Below are 20,552 nucleotides of genomic sequence, written 5' to 3'. Positions count from 1 at the left end.
TAGTTCTCAGCATGCTTTCTCTTTTGTATGCTGTCCAGGACCTCAGCCCATGGCACAGTGCCACCTAGGTCGTTTTCCCTGCTTGGTCAATCTAATCTAGGTAACTCCCTCACAGGGACCTGGAGGCTTGTCTCTTCGATGACTTTAGATCCTGTCAACTTCACAGCATTGGCCACGCTAGATACAAGTGTAAATACACTAGAAAGTAGCACAACTGAATAGGAGAACAGGTTGAGTCCTAGAATGAACTTCACACAAAATGATTCCAACCCTGTTACCTCTGATAAAACCATTGAATGCACAAGTCCCTTGCCTGCTAGTGATTAGCTTCTGAGTTACTTTCTATTAGTTGAGGCTTTCACCAACAGAAAGCAGAGTGAGTAGGACACAAATTTTTTGATTTTTTTTTTTTTGAATAAATGAATTGTAGGTCTGCTTAAGCATGCTGGGCGGCTGTAAGGACCTGAGGGTGGAGAAGGGAGGTCGGACCACAGCTCCAACTCCAGTTGTCAGAGTTTTGTCTCTAACGCCGTCAGACTTACCGAGGGGCCACCAGATTTTCCTCTCACTTAAAGTCAGTTAGTCAGGGACTTAGTATCTCAAAAACTGGGTAACGACACTGAATAACAGGGACTAACCTAGCCAAGGAGGCACATCGTTATGAGGAAATAGGCTTTTTTGTTTGTTATTGGCAGGATATGTGCAAAACATAAATGTTAACAGTTGCTGACATAATGTAACCACAACGAAGGAGGTAAAAGCCAGTTACAGCCCAAGTGGCCGTTACAGATGTCCAGGTGTCCGGGACATCGGAACTTGCCTTTATGTGTGGTAATCCTAGCCTACAGGGACAGTTTTGTATTGATGCCTAATGCCTAAATGTAAAAGGAATTTCAACTACCCCCAACACACACACACCCTAAAAGAAGCCATATAAATGGCTTTATTGTAAGCAACAGCTAAAAAATGATCTTGCAATACTAAGTTGGCATGCTCTAGAAGCCATGCGACAGAATCAGGTTAAAAAACAAAAAAAGGCAAATGAATTTCACACAGATGCCCTGCATTATGTTGGATGAAAACTCACCTCATCTAAGAAGCAATAGTCAGCTGCCGGATTGTGTCTTTTAGTTAGACATAACAAGGCCAGGTGACATCCTAAATCTCACAGGTTCCCACCTCTAGATGAAGAACTACAGCAGTTAATGACTTTGAGAGAGCGAGAAAGTCTTCCCCAAGCAGTCATTGACAAAAACATACATTCATGCAAACCACACTAAATGGACTCGGCAGGTTCTATTTATGTATTTATTCATATATCTATCTATATGCAACAATAAATAAAAAGAGGCCATGAATTGGAGAAGGTGCAGAGGTGTAAGGATGATGTAATATTTTAATTGAGCAGGGGTGGGAGGAATGATGTGAATATTTTAATTAAAATAAAAGCAAAGAGCCAGACTTGAGTGTAAGCTTGTAATCCCAGCTACCAGTTATGGAGGAGAGGGGCTGATACTGAGTAGGGACTTTAAGGCATGCCTGGGCAACTTAGTAAGTCTCTGTCTCAGAAAGAAAAGAAGAAAAAAGAAGATTAAAAGAAAATGTGCTGCAGGTGCAGCTCAGTGGTAAAGTGCCATCCAGCATGCATGAGGTCCTAGGTTCAACCTCCAGATCATAAAAATAAAAAGGCAAGCCACAAAGGAGATGTTTGCAATAGGCATGTTTGACAAAGCCTATGTAGGATACAGCACTCACACAAGTTTGTTATAATGGGCACAAAGGTGAATGGCTACGTCACAAAAGTGTACTTCACTAAGCAGGAAACAGAACAATAAACTACAATGAAATGCTATTGCACACCCTCCTGAATGGCTATAGTGAAGACAACATAAACTCGTGTTGATAAGGCTACTGTGACCTGCACCACTATTGCTGAGGGGGGCAGGTTGGTGTCAGCTCAGTTTGAATATAATATCCATGTCCCCATCTAACAATTCTACTCCAAGGTATGAACACACAATCAGTATAAAGTCCAAATGAAAATGGTCACAGCAGCACCAATCACAGAAGCCCAAATCTGGAGATGGACTGGACGTCCATCTGCAATAGGATGAATAAAATCCAACATGTAATGAGATATTCTACATTAAGGAAAATGAACGCATTACAGGCAGAGTTGGCCATACACAAAAGTGAAAGAAAAAATTCCATATGAACTACTTGTGTCTATTTTACATAAGGCTTCAGACCCAGCAAAACTCTCTATGTGGTAGAAATGGGGGCAATGGAAAGCCATAGCAAAGAGAGGGGACTGGAGCATAGTTCAAGAGGATGGTTCACTTAGAAAAGTTACCAGGGCATGCACAAAATTCTTCCACTTTACCCACACATGCTATTCTTCAAGGAAGCGTAACATTAAGAGTACATTGAGTGCCTATTCTGTGGAGACCATACGTATACTACTGCATGAAGAATTTAAAATCCTGATATTACTACAAAGGACACTTATCCTAGGTAAAATTTCCAGAGGCAACATTAGTCATTAATTTAATAATGTATCTCAAAACCCTCAGAGGTAGTGAGCTGCAAAGTGTAGCTTGAGTGATATCATTGATTTTGAACATGCAAATGAGTTTAGATAATTTTTTTCATAAAATTTTATAGTGGAAAAATAAAGATTTCCAAACTATGTATCTAAGACATTTTTGGTTTGTTTATTTATTATTTATGTGCATGAATGCTTTACCTGCATGTATGTATATTACCACTTATGCTCCTGGTGCCTGTCAGAAGAGGGCATTGGATCCCCTGGAACTGGGGCTAAGGAGGGTTATGAGGCACCATGCAGGTGCTGGGGACTGAACTGAAACCACCTCTTCAGCAAGAGCAAGGTTCTCAATGGCTAAGCCCCAACTCCAGCCCCTAAAATATCTTTAAGTGTATGCAGTAAGCTGTAAGTGGGAAAGGATTTTTTATTTATTTTGGTGGTTGGGATAACTCCTATACCACAGCCCATGTGTAGAGGTCAAAGGGCAGCTTTGGGAGTCAGTTCTATCTAATGTGTAGGTTCGAGGGATTAAATTCAGGTTTCACAGCAAAAATGAGTTTTACCTAAGACTAAGCCACATCCCTGGCCCTGGACAAGATTTTAGAGAGTCTAGAAACATATCAACTAGCAAAATCTGTTCTGGATATTAGCATCAGGGGAGTGCATATGGCTTTTTGTTCAAGATGATCTTGTATTTAGGTATAGTGGGGATATACCATGTGGAACAGACCATGTTGTCTGTAGAACTTCTAGAAACAAAACCACCTCATTAAATGCAAAATGCCAGAGGTTTTTGTTGTTGTTGTTGTTGTTGTTGTTGTTATTGTTTCTTTTTTTCAGCTTTCCCTTTTAAAGACTAGCTCCCAAATAATCAGAAGAATTGAGGCTTTGGGTGAAAAGGAAGTATCACCCATACTCCCGGGGGGTGAGAAGAAACCGGTAGAGGTGGTAAGGAAGCAGAACAGGCAGCAGGGGGGACAGCAGCCTGGGTTCCTTGACTGTCTTGGTACTTTCTGTTGCTGTCATAAAACACTTACCAAAATCAATCTGGAGAGGAAAGAAAGAGGTTATTTATCTCACAGGTGACAATCCATTATCAAAGGAAGCCAGGGCAGAAGCTATAATCAATCTCCTGTAGCTCTAGGTGGAAAAAAAACAAACCCTGACTTTTTGCTTGGCTCCATCATTCATCATTTGAATAGTACTCACATTGACTTCCTTCCTTCTCAGGCCTGTGTTGCTGAGGCCCCTCAAGATTGACTTGTTTAGTGATGACAGAAGCTGTCACTTGGCCAGCACTACTAGGAAAGACTTCTGCACAGTGAGGACACACCGGCTGAGCTTGACTCTAACTTGACCTCCTTCTTACTATGACTGTGAACTGGTGACTGTAGCTAGAGTTTTCCTGCCTGGCCCACAGTCAGGACAAATCTCTCTCACCGGCCAGTCTCACAGAGACTTATATTGCTTACAAACTGTATGGCCATACCAGGCCTCTTGCTAACTGTTCTTACAGCTTAAATTAATCCATTTATATAAATCTATACCTTGCCACATGGCTCATGGCTTACCGGCATCTTCACATGCTGTTTGTCATCGTGGTGCCTGGCAGTGTCTCTGACTCAGCCTTCCACTTCCCAGCTTTATTCTCCTCCTTGTCCCGCCTATACTTCCTCCTGCCTTACTACTGGCCAATCAGTGTTTTATTTACTAACCAATCAGAGCAACACATTTGCCATACAGAACATCCCACAGCAGGTGACCCCAGCCCTGAAGCCTCAGCTTCTCCTTACTCATTGACATCATTCATTAGAAGTCTCAGCAAGGTGACACATTAATTTCAAATAGCACGCCCATCCAGGAAGCTTACTCCACACATGTGTAGAGCTGCTCTCCTTCTGACTCTTCAGGATCTATAAAAGTTCACGTGTCATGGCTACTAAAGAGAAGGCAGTTAGAAGGGCTAATAGGCTCCACACATCAGCTTAAGAATTACAATCACCAGATAAGGAAGAGGTTTATGTGGACATCTGTCAGACTGCCCACCTACATGGTCTAGGAACCACCTGCCTTGGACACATGAGGCTTTGAGATGCTTACCCCAATGCCCCTGAACAATCAGCAGGAAGCAAAACAAAAGCAGCCTTGCTCTACACAGCTGCACTCAACAAACACTGGTGCAGGGTGAAGATAAGGAGGCTGCCAGTTTGGGTATGCAGCCCTACTGTATACATGTACCCATGGTCAAGGAATATCAGCTCCTGATGAAACTCCCCCCCCACCACACCATCCTCAGACCCACACTTGACTAGGAGTGATGTCTAGTAGCCGATTTCCTGCAGAAGATGGAAGATTAGGAGTGTCATGGGGCATCTTTCTGTATGCTGTAGCTAATAAATAAAGCTGCATTGGTCTATGGCAGGGCAGGATGGAGCCAGGTGAGAAAATCCAAGAGAGTGAGTAAGGGGAGAAAGGAGAGTGGGAAGGTCTAAGGAGCAACACATAATGGGACACAGGTAAAGCCACGGAACATGTGGCAATACATAAATAGTTATGAGTTAAGTTGTAAGAGCTAGCTAACAATAAGCCCGACCCATAGGCCATACAGTTTGTAAATAATATAAGCCTCTGTGTGTTTACTTGGGACCAAGTGGCTGTGGGATGCAGATGGGAGAGATTTGTCCCAACCGCAGGGCGGGCAGGACCAGAGAAACTTCTGGCTACATAGGAGCCTGCTACCAGACTCTGACTCACCCAGGAGAAACTGGACAGCTCCCAGGTACAGCTTTGGGCCAGGATATGGTCTCTTAAGGCAGTGCCAACTGTGGCCAATACCACAAATTCAATTGATGGATGGTCCTCATGCCCCATTTCCCTGCAGCCTCCCTGGTGCTCCTGCCCTGCTGGTTCTCTTCCCTTGCCTTTATGGACTTCCCAGCTGCTTAAAGCACTAGGCTTCAATGACGCGCAGAAGGACAACTCTAATTGGATGGGGTGGGAGCAAAGATGCAGCATCTCAAATTATAACATCATAGCCACGTGTACTTGTGTTTAGACTGGGTAGATGCAGACCTGTGCACTTGTGTTTAGACTTGGTAGATGCAGACCTTGAACAGAGGTCCTGGGGTCCTTGCTCAGGACAGTGGACCTGCGTCTGTGTGTTGTAATAGGAGTTACTACTTCTACTTGAACTACTACTATTTGATCTTATTTTTTCTTTTGAGATGAGATCTCATGTAGTTCAGGATGGCCTCAAAAATTGCTATCTGAGCCCTTCTGATCTCCCTGTATTCATCTCTGGAGTTCTGGGATTACAGGTATGCACCATCACATTCGGTTTTTAATATAGTGCAGGAGACTGAACCCAGCACTTCTTATGTGCTAGGCAAACACTCTGCCAGCAGAGTTATATCCACAGCCTTCACCTGTAATTTCTCATAGCAGCTGCTCGCTCACTGTAGGAAGGGTGGATGTGTAGGAAGACACTGGCCCAAACTCAGTAGAGGTGTGCCCCAGACTTCAGTCAGCAAGACAGCTGAGGCGAGAGGAGCCAAGGCCTATGATTTTTACAATGTGGGTCAAGAAACTAAGGCGTCTTCAAGATGCCTTGATTCGAGGGAAGCCCCACCCTCACCCTCACCCCACCCCCACCCCTATCTTAAGTTTGCTTTTGGTTTTTGTGTAACAAGTGAGTTTTAGCTTAGCGGGAAAAACGTATTAACCTGGAGGGAGAGTATCTGTATATTCTTCTCCCCACGTGCCCTTTTATCCTAAACCTAGCAGCTGTTCAAAGACCTCCGAGAACTATACACAGCACTGAACCTTTTCATACATTTAAATTTAATTTATAAATCAATTTAGTAAGATTCTAACTGTAACTATTGAAATAGAAGTTATAAGAGGAATTACACATATATGTTATAAACATAGTTATATTCATATATATTCACAATATATGATTGCTATGACCTATTTCAGCCATGGTACCCTATATTTGTGTGTGTGTGTGTGTGTGTGAAGAGTCAACATTAGCATCAGACTGTCAATCCAAAGGTGGTTGGTACAAGTTCAAAATTTTAATGGCTGTTAAATAATAAAAAGTTTGCACTATATACATTCTGTCTACTTATCATATGATCAGCCAGCCATGCACATTTTATTGTACATATAAACAGTGTACAAGGATCTTGAAGACATCTTATCCATACAAGAATTGCATTAAAAAAAACATTTTTACAAAATACTGAAGCCATTTGTATGATACAGCCAATTTCAAGGAAATTGTGGAAATTAATATCAAAAGAAATCTTTTAATTTTGAAAAAATATCCGAAAGTAATGGTTATGGAGCTTCATGTCGTCAGAGATACATGTAAAAATATACTTCAGGACGCCGCGCTGCAATGCTGTGAAGGTGCGGCCTTCTAAACCCTTGTGTAGATCAGCTCCGAATGCTGCTCCAGTTGAGTACACTCTGTTAAAAATCCTCTCATCTTTACATTGTTATGCCATTTGACAAAACAGGTATTTGTGCAGTACAGAAAAGTAGTAAAATATATTTATGTTAAAGTGCACAGTACATTTGATAGGAAGTAACTTACTAGCTGCCTGTCTGAATCCCCATGTTCAGATCCCCTCCATCCTTCCTGGTGGAGGGTCAGTCTCTGTTGAATGCACTCATTCATCTTACAGTCTTTTGTATCTACCTTGACGGTCCCCCACTGTGGCTACTGTTGCTCTAGAAACTGCCAATGGCTTTGTACAGAGGTGAAAGTGCAGTCAGTATTCACAGACTTTTGACAGATGAATGACTGGGGTATCCATCCATACCGACAGTATGAGTGTGCATGGGTGGGACTGCCCGGCATAGTCCTGTGACGCCTTTGGCGAAGCTCTCCCACCAACGAATGGGACGGGCTCCTCTCCTGGGCTGGCTCCTTTCTAGTGCTAGTGTGCTTGTCTTTGCTCCTCCCCGGCTGCTCACATACTCCACCTACCTGACCTTCACTCAGTCTGCCCCATGACCCACTCACTTCCCAAGTTTCATACCAGACACTATGAAGCTTCCAAGTCTGGACTCTTTAAAAAGCACCAGCTCGATTACAATAAAGACAAACATGTCTACATTTCGGAATCTCTCACTCTTTGAATGCCGGCAGTCGTAACAAGTGCTGGTGTCCTGAATCAAGGTCTATAACCCTTTTAGTTAGACAGTCACCTCCCATCATCTCCATTTTCTCATTCATTTCTTCAACATCTACCTTTGGTGCTAGATGCTCCTCAATTACCCAAAATACAGTGCAAAATTATACTTCAAGATATATACTGAACACTTCCCCCTTCTCTGTGTTAAAATGTGAATATTTTGTGCATAGCAAAAGAAACATGAATCAAAAAAAAAACCTGTTCACATTTCATCTTCAAGTTTAATATGTCTTTTTTTTTTCCACATAGCTATTTACAAGTAACTTTGGGGTGCTCTCTTGATTTCAGTCAGTTCGTTATCATATGGGACAAGAGGGCTGCTGGAATGTAGGAAACTGGATGGAATGCAGAAATATAAATAAGAACGATGTTCCGCAAATCAAAAGGTGGATATCACCTCCCCAGAAAACAGCTCTCTGTCACAGAAGCACGTGTTTCTTGTTTAATTTTTTTTTTTTTTTCTGAATCATATACACCAGGAAATAGGAACACTGAGACCTGGAACTCCTACATGCCCAAGAGGCTCGAAAATAACTCAGTATTTATAATATTAAAATAAATTGTTTAACCACAAAAAAGCAGTAATAAAATAGTTTCCTAATTTACAATTTGCATCCAAAGGATGAATAACGACTCACTAATAAATAATATTTATATAAATATTTTGTATGTTGAAAATAGTTTCTCAAAAAAGGCAATGGTCTCAAGAAACATCTTGAAAAAATTTGGTGGCAAAAAAACCTGATGGCATTCCCCCTCCCCCCACTGATTCTGCAAGGAGTTTGGTTTTGACAAGACGGACGCGACTCACTGTGAAACGGCTTGTGCTTGGCATTTGGTAATGGCAGTCGGTGAGTGTGGAAGGGATGAAGGAGGCTGAAAAGGCAATGATGTGCTACTCAGTTCTCTGCCAGCTCCCTCACTGGCTGTCAGATAATACCCGTCCAACCTGAACCCTGGAGGCCAACTCTAAAAGGTCCTGAATCCTCCCATAGGCTGAAACCCTGTCAACGTAGTAGCTTGTCAGGGAACTGGCAGGTGGTGAGTGGGGGAGTCGGTGCAGGTGCCAGGAGCAGAGTCGGGAGTCCCTGCTCTGGGTAGAGTCTGAGCCCACCCAGGGGAGAGGGCTCGGTCTCATGTGAACAGAGCTTTTGTGACGGTGACGTCCAACAGCGCTTGAACAGTCATGCCCACTTTGACCAGGCCTTTCTCTTCAAGGATGTGATGAGGCAGACAGAGCTTTTCCTAAAAGGAAGAACAAAACATCAGCGTTCAGATGACGGGTCAAGGACAGCAAACCCTCGCTACATCATGCACGGGAGTTGGGTTGCGCATGGCTGTGCCGCTTACTTCCCTTGGCTTGTGCTCCCTCCCCTGGTGACAAGCCATGGCTGAAGCCTTTTCTGGGTTTGCAGGGAAAATGATTTCTCATGTGTGAAGGTTGTTCCAGAAAGGTTCCTAATCACACCCAACTCTGTATTAGATCTAAACATGTAGGAAAACTTTCCATTAAATAACTGAGTGGCATGGAATAAACACACACACACAGAGACAGAGAGAGAGATAGAGATAGAGATAGAGAGAGAGAGAGAGAGAGAAGAGAGAGAGAGACAGAGAGAGACAGAGAGAGACAGAGACAGAGAGAGAGACAGAGAGAATATATCATAGCTTCCAGCCTTGGCAAGCAACATTCCAAGTAACTCTTCGTATTTTAAAGGAACTCAATGACTCATTTACACAGACTACAGATAGTTATAATGGTCAGCAGCCTTGATTTAATTCATTTTGTTCTGTGATTTCTAGAGGGTGAACATGCTGGGTGACTTCTTTTGTGTGGTTTAGGCACAGTCTATACAAAAGGAATCTTTTTTTAAGATCTTTTTTTTTTAAAGACAATTTCTATTTTATGTGCATGAGACATACATTGGCTGCATGTATGTCTATGCATCATATGCATGTCTGGTGCCTATAAGTCAGAAGAGACAGTGAATTCCCCAGAACTGGGGTTACAGACTGTTTTGAGCTAACATGTGGGTGCTGGGACCCAAATCCAGTTCCTCTACAAAAGCAGAAAGTGCTCTTAACCCCTGAGCCATCTCTCTAGCTCCCCCAATGTTTTGTTTGTCTGGGTTTTTAATTTTCTGTCTTATGCATGCCTGTGTCTGTGTGGGAGTATGTGCACATGAATGTGCTGTTCATGGAGACTGGGAGAAAGCTGGAGTTACAGGCCTGATGTGGTGACAGGTACAGAATTTGGGTCCTCTGCTAGAGCAGTACCCGCTCTGAACGGCCGAGCCATCTCTCCAGCCTCTACATAAGGCATCTAACACAGCTCCCAATGACCTCTCCTTTAAAGTCCTTTCCTTTAAACTGGCAAAGACATCCATCACGTTCTACTTCCACATGTGGGAAGCGCCTGATGCCCAGTACTAAGGAAAATGACCTAGAGTCTCCTTGTGTGCACCACCTTTCATACGCTACAGAGCAGTTCACACAAAAACATGAAAAGACATTTGCACCTTTGGTTATCGGCCCTGTTCCACTACCACACAGGGGATTCTCCTTCTACTATACCTCCTTTGGTGGGAAAAGACCCCACAACTCTTACATCTGATGATGGCAGCCCAAGGGTCCGTCTTCCTGTCTCTTTCTTTTCTACATAACTGAATTTTTGTATTCTTTCCCAATGTCTCTAGAACATCCTTCTCCAACCACTGGCAATTTCTATGAAATTGGTTTTCTTTTCTTTCCATTTCTCTCTCTCTCTCTCTCTCTCTCTCTCTCTCTCTCTCTCTCTCTCTCTCTCTCTCTCCACCCTCGCCCCCTTCAGTGGCCCTCTAAGTGAGATCATGTGATGTTTGTTTTTCTGTGCCTGGCTTGTTTAACTTAATAGTGTCTTCCAGGGTCCTGCATGTTGCCACTATCCAAGGAATTTTTTTTGGAAGGCTGAGCAGCACTATTGCTGAGCAGAGTTTAAATGGGATCTGCATTTGGGTTCAGGTGGTGGAGTGTGTTTATTAGCAGCAAGCCCAGTCCTGGGAACAAGACTACCTCCTTCATGTAACTTGATGAAGAATCAGATCTTCCTGCCAATGTCTGACTGCAGACTCCGTACAAATCACCACAGACACAGGCAAGGCACTGTGAGCATAGATCTTCAAAGGTATGCCCTAGTAACTCCAGAAACTTCTCCCACATTCTCAAAAAGCCGGTGTGTCCTGCATTCTGTGTCTCCTCTTCTCTCTAGTTCATATGCCTTGACTAAGTAAGAGAGGCTTGGCCAGGTGGTGGTGGCACACGCTTTTAATCCCAGCACTCAGGAGGCAGAGGCAGGTGGATCTCTGTGAGTTCGAGGCCAGCCTGGTCTACAGAGCGAGTTCCAGGACAGCCAAGGCTGATACACAGAGAAGCCCTGTCTTGGGGGGAAAAAAAGGGCTTGGACCCCAGGCCCTAGGAAATGGCCACATGTGGCAACATAAGAACAATTTTGCCATGCCTTCAAGTACTTGTGGAGAGTCAAACAGGATCATCTTCTCTGTACCATATTAGGCAAGCATGTGAGTTTACACTGCCAGTCAACCTAACGGCCAAATGTCAAGGGAAGAAAGAACGGAGGCCATGTGTGACAGGAGTTCAGAGTGAGTCATGACCCAGGTTGGGAGGAATGGTGACTCGGGGCATCTGTAACTAGATGACAGTACCCATCCTTTCCTGTACAGGCCAGGAAATCTGTAGGCTCCATTGTTCCTCTGCCACAGCTGGTTAAAGGGGCAGGGGTACGTCCTTCTCATTCTTGACCTTCCCAGCACCCAAGTTCACCTCTGACCCAGCAAGAAATTATAAACACTTAATACAGCTAAGCTTCTGGTGTCAGGCATTATTTTGGAAAGGGGGGGGGGGGGAGAGAACGTGTATGTGAACATTTCATACCATAAGCTAAAATCAATTTAAAATGATCAGAGTTAAATGTTTAAAAAAAAAAAACAAAACTCTAAATGCCTCTGAGTAAAAGGAAATAAATAAATAAATTTATTTATTTGTTTGTTTGTTTATTTGTTGTATGTGTGCCTGCATGGATTTATATGTACCATATGTGTGCACATGCGCACAGATGCCAGGGAATCTACTTGGATTCCCTGGAATTAGAGTTACAGGGGGATGTGAGCCAACCCAGGTCCACAAGAGCAGTCTTACCCAGTCAGGGTCAGACTCCAGGCCTATAAAGACATATTTACAAAGTGCAAAGAAAAGATCAAAACAGTATAAACTTAAAAATGTGACATTTCCATTTGAAAAGTGAAAAAAAAAATCCTGGGGATTTAGCTCAGTGGTACAGCGCTTGCATAGCAAGCGCAAGGCCCTGGGTTCGGTCCTCAGCTCTGGAAAAAAAAAAATCCTGCTTAATGAAACAGTAAACAAACAAACAAAAGTAGCCTCTGTAAAAATGCATATTTGCACCAGATTACTAAGGGCTTTGTGTGATACAAGCTCAACCAGATTACCGAGAGATCACTAGGAACATAGAAAGGTGGTGGTAGAGCATATTTGGAATCCAGAACCCAGGAGGTGGAGTCACAAGGACCAGATGTTTAAAGGCTGCTACCTGAAACTCTCTCAATCAGTAAGTAAGATCTCCTAATAGCCTTGTTTAAGACAGTGGCAGGACATTTGATTCTCAACCTAACCTACCTACATCATGGCTTGGCTTGGCCCAGCGTCTACCACACAAAGGCTCAGAACAGTTACATTACCTTACAGTTGGGCAAAACTAACACAAATCTTATTCTATACCTATGTAGAAGATAGATTCTATACAGTGAATAGCTCATGTAATTCATTGAGTCCTATACTGAAAGTGAAAAATAAAAGTTTTGTTTTTTTTTTTTAGAATGGCACCATCATATGTGTGGAAAATCCTAACTGAATATCATTATGTCAGGGACCATCTGTAAACACAACTAGAAACATGTCCCTCATAATCTCCCTTTTTCTTTTCATTCAGGCCCACCCAGAGGTGGCCTCAGAGCATAGCTTGGAGTTATCTAAGAAAACTAGCCGGGCGGTGGTGGCGCACGCCTTTAATCCCAGCACTCGGGAGGCAGAGCCAGGCGGATCTCTGTGAGTTCGAGGCCAGCCTGGGCTACCAAGTGAGTTCCAGGAAAAGGCGCAAAGCTGCACAGAGAAACCCTGTCTCGAAAAACCAAAAAAAAAAAAAAAAAAAAAAAAAAAAAAAAAAAGAAAACTAGCCTAGAAGGCCAGAAACCATATAAAGATAGAGTAGTCCTGGGAATTCCACCACAGGCCTGGAAAGGACACGGGATCTAACTCCAGGTGCTGTTTGGAAAGATAAACACAGAGATCCTGCAGAAATAGAGAGCAGGGTCAACCCACTTGTGGACAGAGGCCACTTTCCATCACAACGGTCATGTCCCTGCATCTCCCCAAAGTGAGATGGAAAAAGGAATGGGATTGGAGTTGCTGTGGATTTACATTGGGACCAGGGTGGCAGAGAAAAGCAAGGGCTTCAAAGAGCCAGGCAGGTCAGGAGCCACCTCCGGAGACCCCTGTGGAAAATGGACTTAGCAGAAAAGACTGTGCGTGGTTACTGACTTCACATGAACTAAAACCGTCCTGCCGCAGGTTATCAGAGGACTTGTTGAAAATGTGACAGAGGAGGCCTAGTCTATCTTGTGCTGTTATTTTTTAAACAGGGTGAAATCACAAATATGCTTAACAGTAACCCTCAGATGCTTTTCAGAGCAGGTGTTCCATGATACTGCCCCAGTGGTGGAACCAATTAGGCCAGTGGTTCTCAATCTTCCTAATGCTGCAGCCCTTTAATACAGTTCCTCGTGTTGTTGACCCCAATAAAATTGCTACTTCATAACTGTGATTTTGCTACTGCTATGAATTTAGTGTAAATTATTTTAGAGGTATAAGTTTGTCAAAGGGGTCTTGACCCACAGGTTGAGAATCACTAGATTAGGCTCTCTCTCATCCACACTCTTCTGAGCCACAGCCAATAGGATTAGAAAAGGCAGGCGGGCAATTGGGAAACAATGCTGACAGTGGGAGTGAGGCTGGATGGCTGTCACTGGGGGCTCCGCTTTCCCTGCAATGTTCTTCTGATGATTATACACAGTGAACCCTACTTCTCGGCCAGCCACTGGTCTAATGAAGTCCTTCACACCAGCTTATTTCCCTTGGTTCAGCCGGTTTCTTGAAATGAAACATTCTGAGACTAGATTGTGTGAAGCTTAAAGCATGTGTTATTTTAATGCATGAGAATTCGAAGGTCTAGCTCTGCCCCCAGGGACAATCTCTGGCTACTTCGTCCTTGGTTCTTTCCGTTCCAGCCCCTTCTCACCCTGTGTTATCCACACACATCCATCCCTCCACAGCTTTCCCACTCATTCCTAGTTTACCCATCTTTCTGATTTTAGTGGGGACTTTACTGTTTCAGGGGATCTGCATGGCACCTCTTCATGAGTGTCAGGCCATCTTTCGGTATGTTTCACAGAATTCTGTAATTGATCCATTCCAGGTCCTTCTCACTGAATCCCTTTGTTTTCTAAGATGTTTCAAACTAGGACCTGCAAGTTAATCCAATTCCTGATGTATTTTTGTGAATAAAGTTTTATTGGCACACAGAACTGCGCATTGGCTCATGTATTCTGTACGCTGGTATTCATGATACGGTGACAAGCTGGGTAGTTGCAACAGAGGCCAGCAGCCAAAAAAAAAAAAAAAAAAATCATAAAATATGTCTGGCCCTGCCCCCCAAACGCTGAAACCTGGTATGGACGACAAATTTTCTGAGGACGGGGGCATGGATCTTTGGCACCATTTTATCCACAGAGTCCCCCAGAGGGGCCAGTGCACAGTGCACATTCAATATTCAAAGATCAATTGAATGAACCAAGAATGAACAAGACTGCAGAGAAAGCCCAGGACCGGAAGGAAAGTAAAAGGCACACATCCCACCTACCTAAAGGACCGTATGGGGAAAGGGAATTCTGAAGTCTCACACCTAACCTTTAAATGTTCTGCAAGAACATTAAAATGTTTTTCAGGAGCTGGGACGTAGCCTAGAGGTACAAAATGCACTTAACATATGCAAGGCCCGAGGTGCACTTCCCAGCACCCAAACCTTTTGGTCTAACCTATAACCACTGTGCCGCTCTCAGGCTCCTCAAATTTGAACTCAGACTGGGACTGGCGTGAATTTTGGAGGCAATCCACATACTAAATAATTTTTTTTTTTACAAACAAATAGCATTGTGATATCAAGTGTATTTAATTAACCACTCTCACCAATAAAACTCAACTCAGCTGTCCTGCTTTGGGATTTAACAAGGTCCCTTTCCTTTAAGGACATTGAAGTAGCATGGCCCTGAAGTCCAGAAGGAGCCATTAGAAATGGGCTGTCACAAATTTTGGAAATCCTGACACTAAGTGGATCATTTTCAGCCAACAGTAGGAATGGAAGAAAGAGATATATCATAAATGGTTACTGCAAAATAAAAGTAAACAGTTGTTCCTCTTTATCAAGTATTAGGAGGGCATATTTAAAACATTCTTTCTTACAAGATGATGGGCATTTAATATGCAGGACAAATCACACAACTGGATCCCTGACCACTTCTCAACCTCTAGGCAGATCAGGCAGGGGTCCCCAGCTGAGCTGAAATGGCAGGTGTCTCGTGTTAAGTACCTGAGCTGGTGTCTGGGGCCTTGGAGAAACGCCACAGAGAGGCTCAGTGTTCCAAACAGAAATTGACGGCTCGCTCACGCTAAGCAAAATGACTCACTTGAACTTTTGCCTGAAGGGCTGAATTAACTATGTTCTGTGAGTGACCATACTTTATAGTGAAAAAATATCATCACAGCAAATCCCAAGGGGAGCAGCACATGAGGCTGCAAACCAATGACATGAGACATGAGAAGCATAGCCAAGGGGTCCTCGGGAAACCAGGGGAGAAACACATAGAAAGTCAATGCTGAATTTCAAACCTAATCTCATGAAATTGTTTGACTCACTGGATTTTGATTCAGAGTGGTTTTCCTCGAGCCAGCAGCTAAGAATGGTTTCTCTGTTCCTCTTTCCCCCACCATAAAGCAGCAATGGAAAAAAAAAATCCAAACCAATGGCGGTAACTGAAGGAAAGTCCCCAGGCTTGTGGCAGAGCTGGGTGGAAGTGCCAAGAGCCACTCTGGGTACCCATGAACAAATGTATCAGCGGGCCAAGAAAAAAAAAAAACTTGGATTAATCACCCAAATTGTGTTTATTAGGGCAGTTGACGGCTCAGGGTGCTCACCAGACACTGTACAAAGGGATTTTATTGTTACAGATGGAAAAAGTACAAGATAGCACCAAAGGCATTTAGTACAGCTGTGGTTATTCAGACACAACTCATGTCCAACAACTTCACATACCCTGTATTCACCACTCAACACAAAGCTGGGAGGAAAGGGCTCAGATCATCGAACACCTCACCATGTAAAGAAATGTTTCCTGCTCAGGAAAATTCAGGTCTGATTTAGCAGCAAGGAACCTTTGTAAATATATCCTTTCAAGTATGGAGGTTTTTCAGAATCTCATCTTCCCTGTACTCATGAAGAGGTCCAGAAAAACAAGGTAATGTTCTTAGCAGCCACATCTGAGGAATGTCTGCATCTCAGCAAACTAGAAATTTACCTTGAGGACAGTAACTCCATCCTCCTCCCCACCCAAGAAGCAGCATTTGGCAAGAAGGATAGAAAATGAGCAGGTGATGGTAGCTGGAGTTTGCACCAGGACTTTTCATATTGTACAGAGACATCCCAGGACTCTGGCAGTACGTTAAAGTCTAACATTTTTTTTTCTTTAGTTAAAAACTCATCACTTTGCTCCAAAGACTGAGAGTTGATAAGTAAGCCTTTAAAAACTGACTTAAAAACAAAACAGTTAGGTAGTTAATATCTCTGGAACAAAGGCCAAATGGACATTCAAAGTAAATGGAGAAAAACAGCATTCATCTAATATAAGAGTAATCTTATCGTTGGCTGCTGCCATAGTAACCCACAGCCCCAGTACCAAGAATGTTCCAAGACCCATAGATTTATTTGAGACTGAGTAGTCAAAATATGTGACATATCATGAGAGTAAAATGACCCAATACATTATGCAAAAATAGAAATTCCTTCTATAAAACACTTTTCTCAGAGCCTCCGAACAGACCTAACGCAAAGGAAAAGCGGTGTAAGCAGATCCACCAGGTGGCGCTCTAACAGGAAGGCACTTCCCCAGAACTATGCCTGCATAGGGCAGAGACTGCATGCTCTGGTGGACCTGGGCGGCAACCCTTCTGAGGGCCCTTCACAATTCCCTTGCAACCCACAAGGAGGATTCCAACTAACCAGCCGGCAAAGCAGTCACTCTCCAGATAAGACTTCTCAACTCGGTCCACAATGGCATCATCAGAGAGTTTTATGAATTATACTGGGCCAAAATGCTGGCATCTTGTCTCTGCAAGGCAACCCCTCCCTCTACAGCTCAAATTCCCAGTTCTGAATTAGGACAGGCATCAAGTCTCAAGACTCCCATAGGCTAAATCCAGCCTGTTCTGTCCTGGTTCCCCCTATCCACGACCCAGAGCAGCAAAGGCTCATGGGAGAGAGCAGGGCCTACAGCAGCATTGCTACACACACTGTGCATGAAGGAACATGAGGTATGGACTGACAGGCTTTGCTGTCGCTGTTGCTTTTCAGTTAAGTGGAAGAAATTACCCAACGGGAATTGCATTCTGCAAAGTTTGTGCTTCTGGAAAAATCTGGTTCAGAAACTTCAAAACTCAACAGCTTACTGAAGAGATGACAGGGATGGGAGTTTGCAAGGCCAAGACTCCCTTGGAGGAAGGAGCTGGGATAGACCAGGGTGCCAGAGCAGAGCGTTGGGACGCGCATGCGCAGGAGTTAGGCGGACAGAGCGTTCCAGCGGTAAGTGATATAGACCAGTACTATAAAGAGAACATGGACAAGACAGAAGCCTATAAGGTCCCTGGAGCGGAGGGCAGAAGTTGGTTGTGGGGGTTTCTCCCCGAGTGCCAGCAGAGTGTCAACAGTCTTTCGAATGTGACGAAAATCCAACTGCAGGATGTCATACGGAGAGCAGAGGTCGGCCTAATCCCAGGGCAGCCATTAGAACAGAAAGAGACAGTGCATACAATTAACACCACACGGAAGAACAACTGGAAAGAAGCACACATTTATGGTTACTAGCAAATAGCAGGAGTCAACCCTTACACTTCAAGTACAACAGTCCACGACCAAAGTAGAAACCCCCAGCATCCCCTATGTATACTGGACAAGAAACGCCATCCCCGGTCACACCATGGCCACTGTGTGCTGTGCAATTTATACACCCGTTCTGGAATCAGAAAGGCCTCAGTAGTGAAATGGCATTAGGTGCTCATCAGAGGCACAAAAACATGAGCTTTTCACTCAGGGAAATTGAGGGCTTAAACTTACTAAAGGGAAAATACAAATCTTAAAACTGAATCTTCAGTCTTTTGGGGGCGGGGTTGGGATGGGGGATGGAGTCAGGGTTTCATGGTGCAACTCAGGATGGCCTCAAATCCAGGAGCTTCCCAGGCACTGAGATTATGTAAGAGAATAGGCTAAAGGGGGCCTCTGAGGTATGCAGTAGCAAAGCTAACACGCAATAGCTAACACGCAATAGGTTATTATCTACATCCCTTTACTAGTACGCAAGTATGGGAGGATGCCTCAGCCTGTGTTTTATCTCCATGCAGTGTGTGTATAATAATTCAGTGTGCAGACTTCTGAGCATCTCTCTTGGCCCAACACTGTCAGGATGCAGTTTTCTCACACACTGAATTTCTGAACCAGGAGATTTTGTTTTGTTTTGGGTTTTTGTTGTTACTTTTAAAGACAGGATCTCACTTGCTATGTAGATCAAGCTGGTCTTGAATTCACAGAGATCCACCTGCCTCTGCCTCAAGTGTTGGCTTTAAAGGTGTATACCCCAACACCGGGTCTGAAACAGGATTCTAAGTCATGCAGCTCAAAATGAACAACAATTATAACTTGTATACCAGTAAGAAAGAAAAGCTGTGTTTTGCTTTCAATGTAAACAAAGACTGACGGTATTTGTGACATATTTCACAAATACAATTTCCAAGTGAGCAAAGCATTTAAAATACCTACTATATGTTTGTATATACCTTGCTGGAGTTATTTGCCTTTTATTGTGGCTTCCTTGATAAGTGCACCAATCCCAACTGAAAGGCTATTCAAGGGCTCATCTTGCCTGTATGCTCAGAGTTGAGCCTGATACCCTCAGGTAAGATACCAGGTGGGCTGATGATGATGGGAACGCTTTATGATGGCAGAGATGCTCTTAACATAAGGTATTTTAAAGAGTTATTTGAATGTTATATGTGTCTGTGTCTGTATGTACCCTGAGGGTATGTGTTCATGTGTAGTATCCACAGAGGCCCTGGATGCCCTGGAGGAGAATTTACAGACTGCCCTGAGCATGGGTGCTGGGAGCAGAACCCCTGTTCTCCTGAAGAGTTGCAAGTTCTCTTAACCAATAAGCCATCTCTCCAGGCCCAACAAAAGATATTTGAAGATTAACAAATCATGTTAAATCCACCCAATCTCCCATGTTTTCTCAGTGGATCTCAAAGAACCAAGATAGCATGAAGAGTCTTCCCAAGAATTAAAACAGCCACACATAAACTGGATCTTCCTGGGGGGCAGACGCTGGCCATGACCTAATCGATGAGAACTCTCTCCTTCCCATAGAGAATGTTTCCACTGCAGTAAGAACATTCCAGTGCATTGCTGTATCTGAGCAGTAAAGTCTGAGAAAAGCGGACAGAAGACAAAGGCTTAAACACAAACTGCAATGTGACTTTCTCAGGGACCAATAAAGTCTGAGAAAAGCAGACATAAGACAGAAACTCAGACACAAATTGAAATGTGACTTTCTCAGGGTATTTCCATGTTAGAAGCAAAGCATTCTGCCCGGGGTGGTTAAGACACAGTTATAATCCCAGCCCTAAGAGGCTGAGACTTTGGGATCAGCTTGACATACATAACAAGATTTTGTCAAGAAAAAAAAAAAAAAGAAAGAAAGAAAACCAAGCAAGAACACTAAGGGGGCACCAGAGGTCAGCTCCCTAGTAGCACTGTCAGCGGGGTCAGCCTGCCATGCAGTTCTTAGGGTCCTTCTTCAGGTGAGGTGGGCACTCTCAGAAGCACACTCCGGAGAAGTGAAGGACATCTAAGCAGGTCACAGAAGCTAGACTTAATTAAAGCAGATGGGGCCTAGTGTCTCAGGCTATGATCATTTAAATTAAAAGATTATGCCCTTTAAGAAAAATGGTCAGAAGCTGGGCGGTGGTGGTGCACGCCTTTAATCCCAGCACTCGGGAGGCAGAGCCAGGCAGATCTCTGTGAGTTCGAGGCCAGCCTGGACTACCAAGTATGTTCCAGGAAAGGCACAAAGCTACACAGAGAAACCCTGTCTTGAAAAACCAAAAAAAAAAAAAAAAGAAAGAAAAATGGTCAGGACTAACTAAGCCTAGTTACGAGGAAAATCACCATGACAACTGCCATGTGCAAGGCGGTGGGCATCACAGAACCAACAGCCAGCAGCTCCAGCCCTGGATGCAAGGCCAACCACAAAGGAGATTCCTGAGAGAACCTCCTGGGGCTTCCTGACCCTTTGGTACTTTCCCCAAATTGGTATTATTGAGAGGAATTCTGAGGTTACACTACTCTTTTATCT

General features: G+C 43.7%; 1 protein-coding gene across 1 annotated transcript in view; it reads right to left on the bottom strand.

Annotated features, from left to right (window-relative positions):
- Nucleotides 1-6,602: 6,602 nt before the first annotated feature.
- Nucleotides 6,603-20,552, bottom strand: part of Lrch1 (leucine rich repeats and calponin homology domain containing 1) — a 199,631-nt gene continuing 185,681 nt past the window's right edge. Inside the window, exon 19 of the mRNA XM_059273333.1 lies at nucleotides 6,603-8,997. Coding sequence (XP_059129316.1) covers nucleotides 8,887-8,997 — 111 coding nt within the window. The 3' untranslated portion in view covers nucleotides 6,603-8,886. The remainder of the gene's footprint in view (nucleotides 8,998-20,552) is intronic.

This window comes from Peromyscus eremicus, chromosome 9 (genome assembly GCF_949786415.1).
Source record: "Peromyscus eremicus chromosome 9, PerEre_H2_v1, whole genome shotgun sequence".
NCBI lineage: Eukaryota > Metazoa > Chordata > Mammalia > Rodentia > Cricetidae > Peromyscus > Peromyscus eremicus.
The sequence above is the reverse complement of the archived record's forward strand: the minus strand, read 5'-3'. Positions and strand labels throughout refer to the sequence as shown.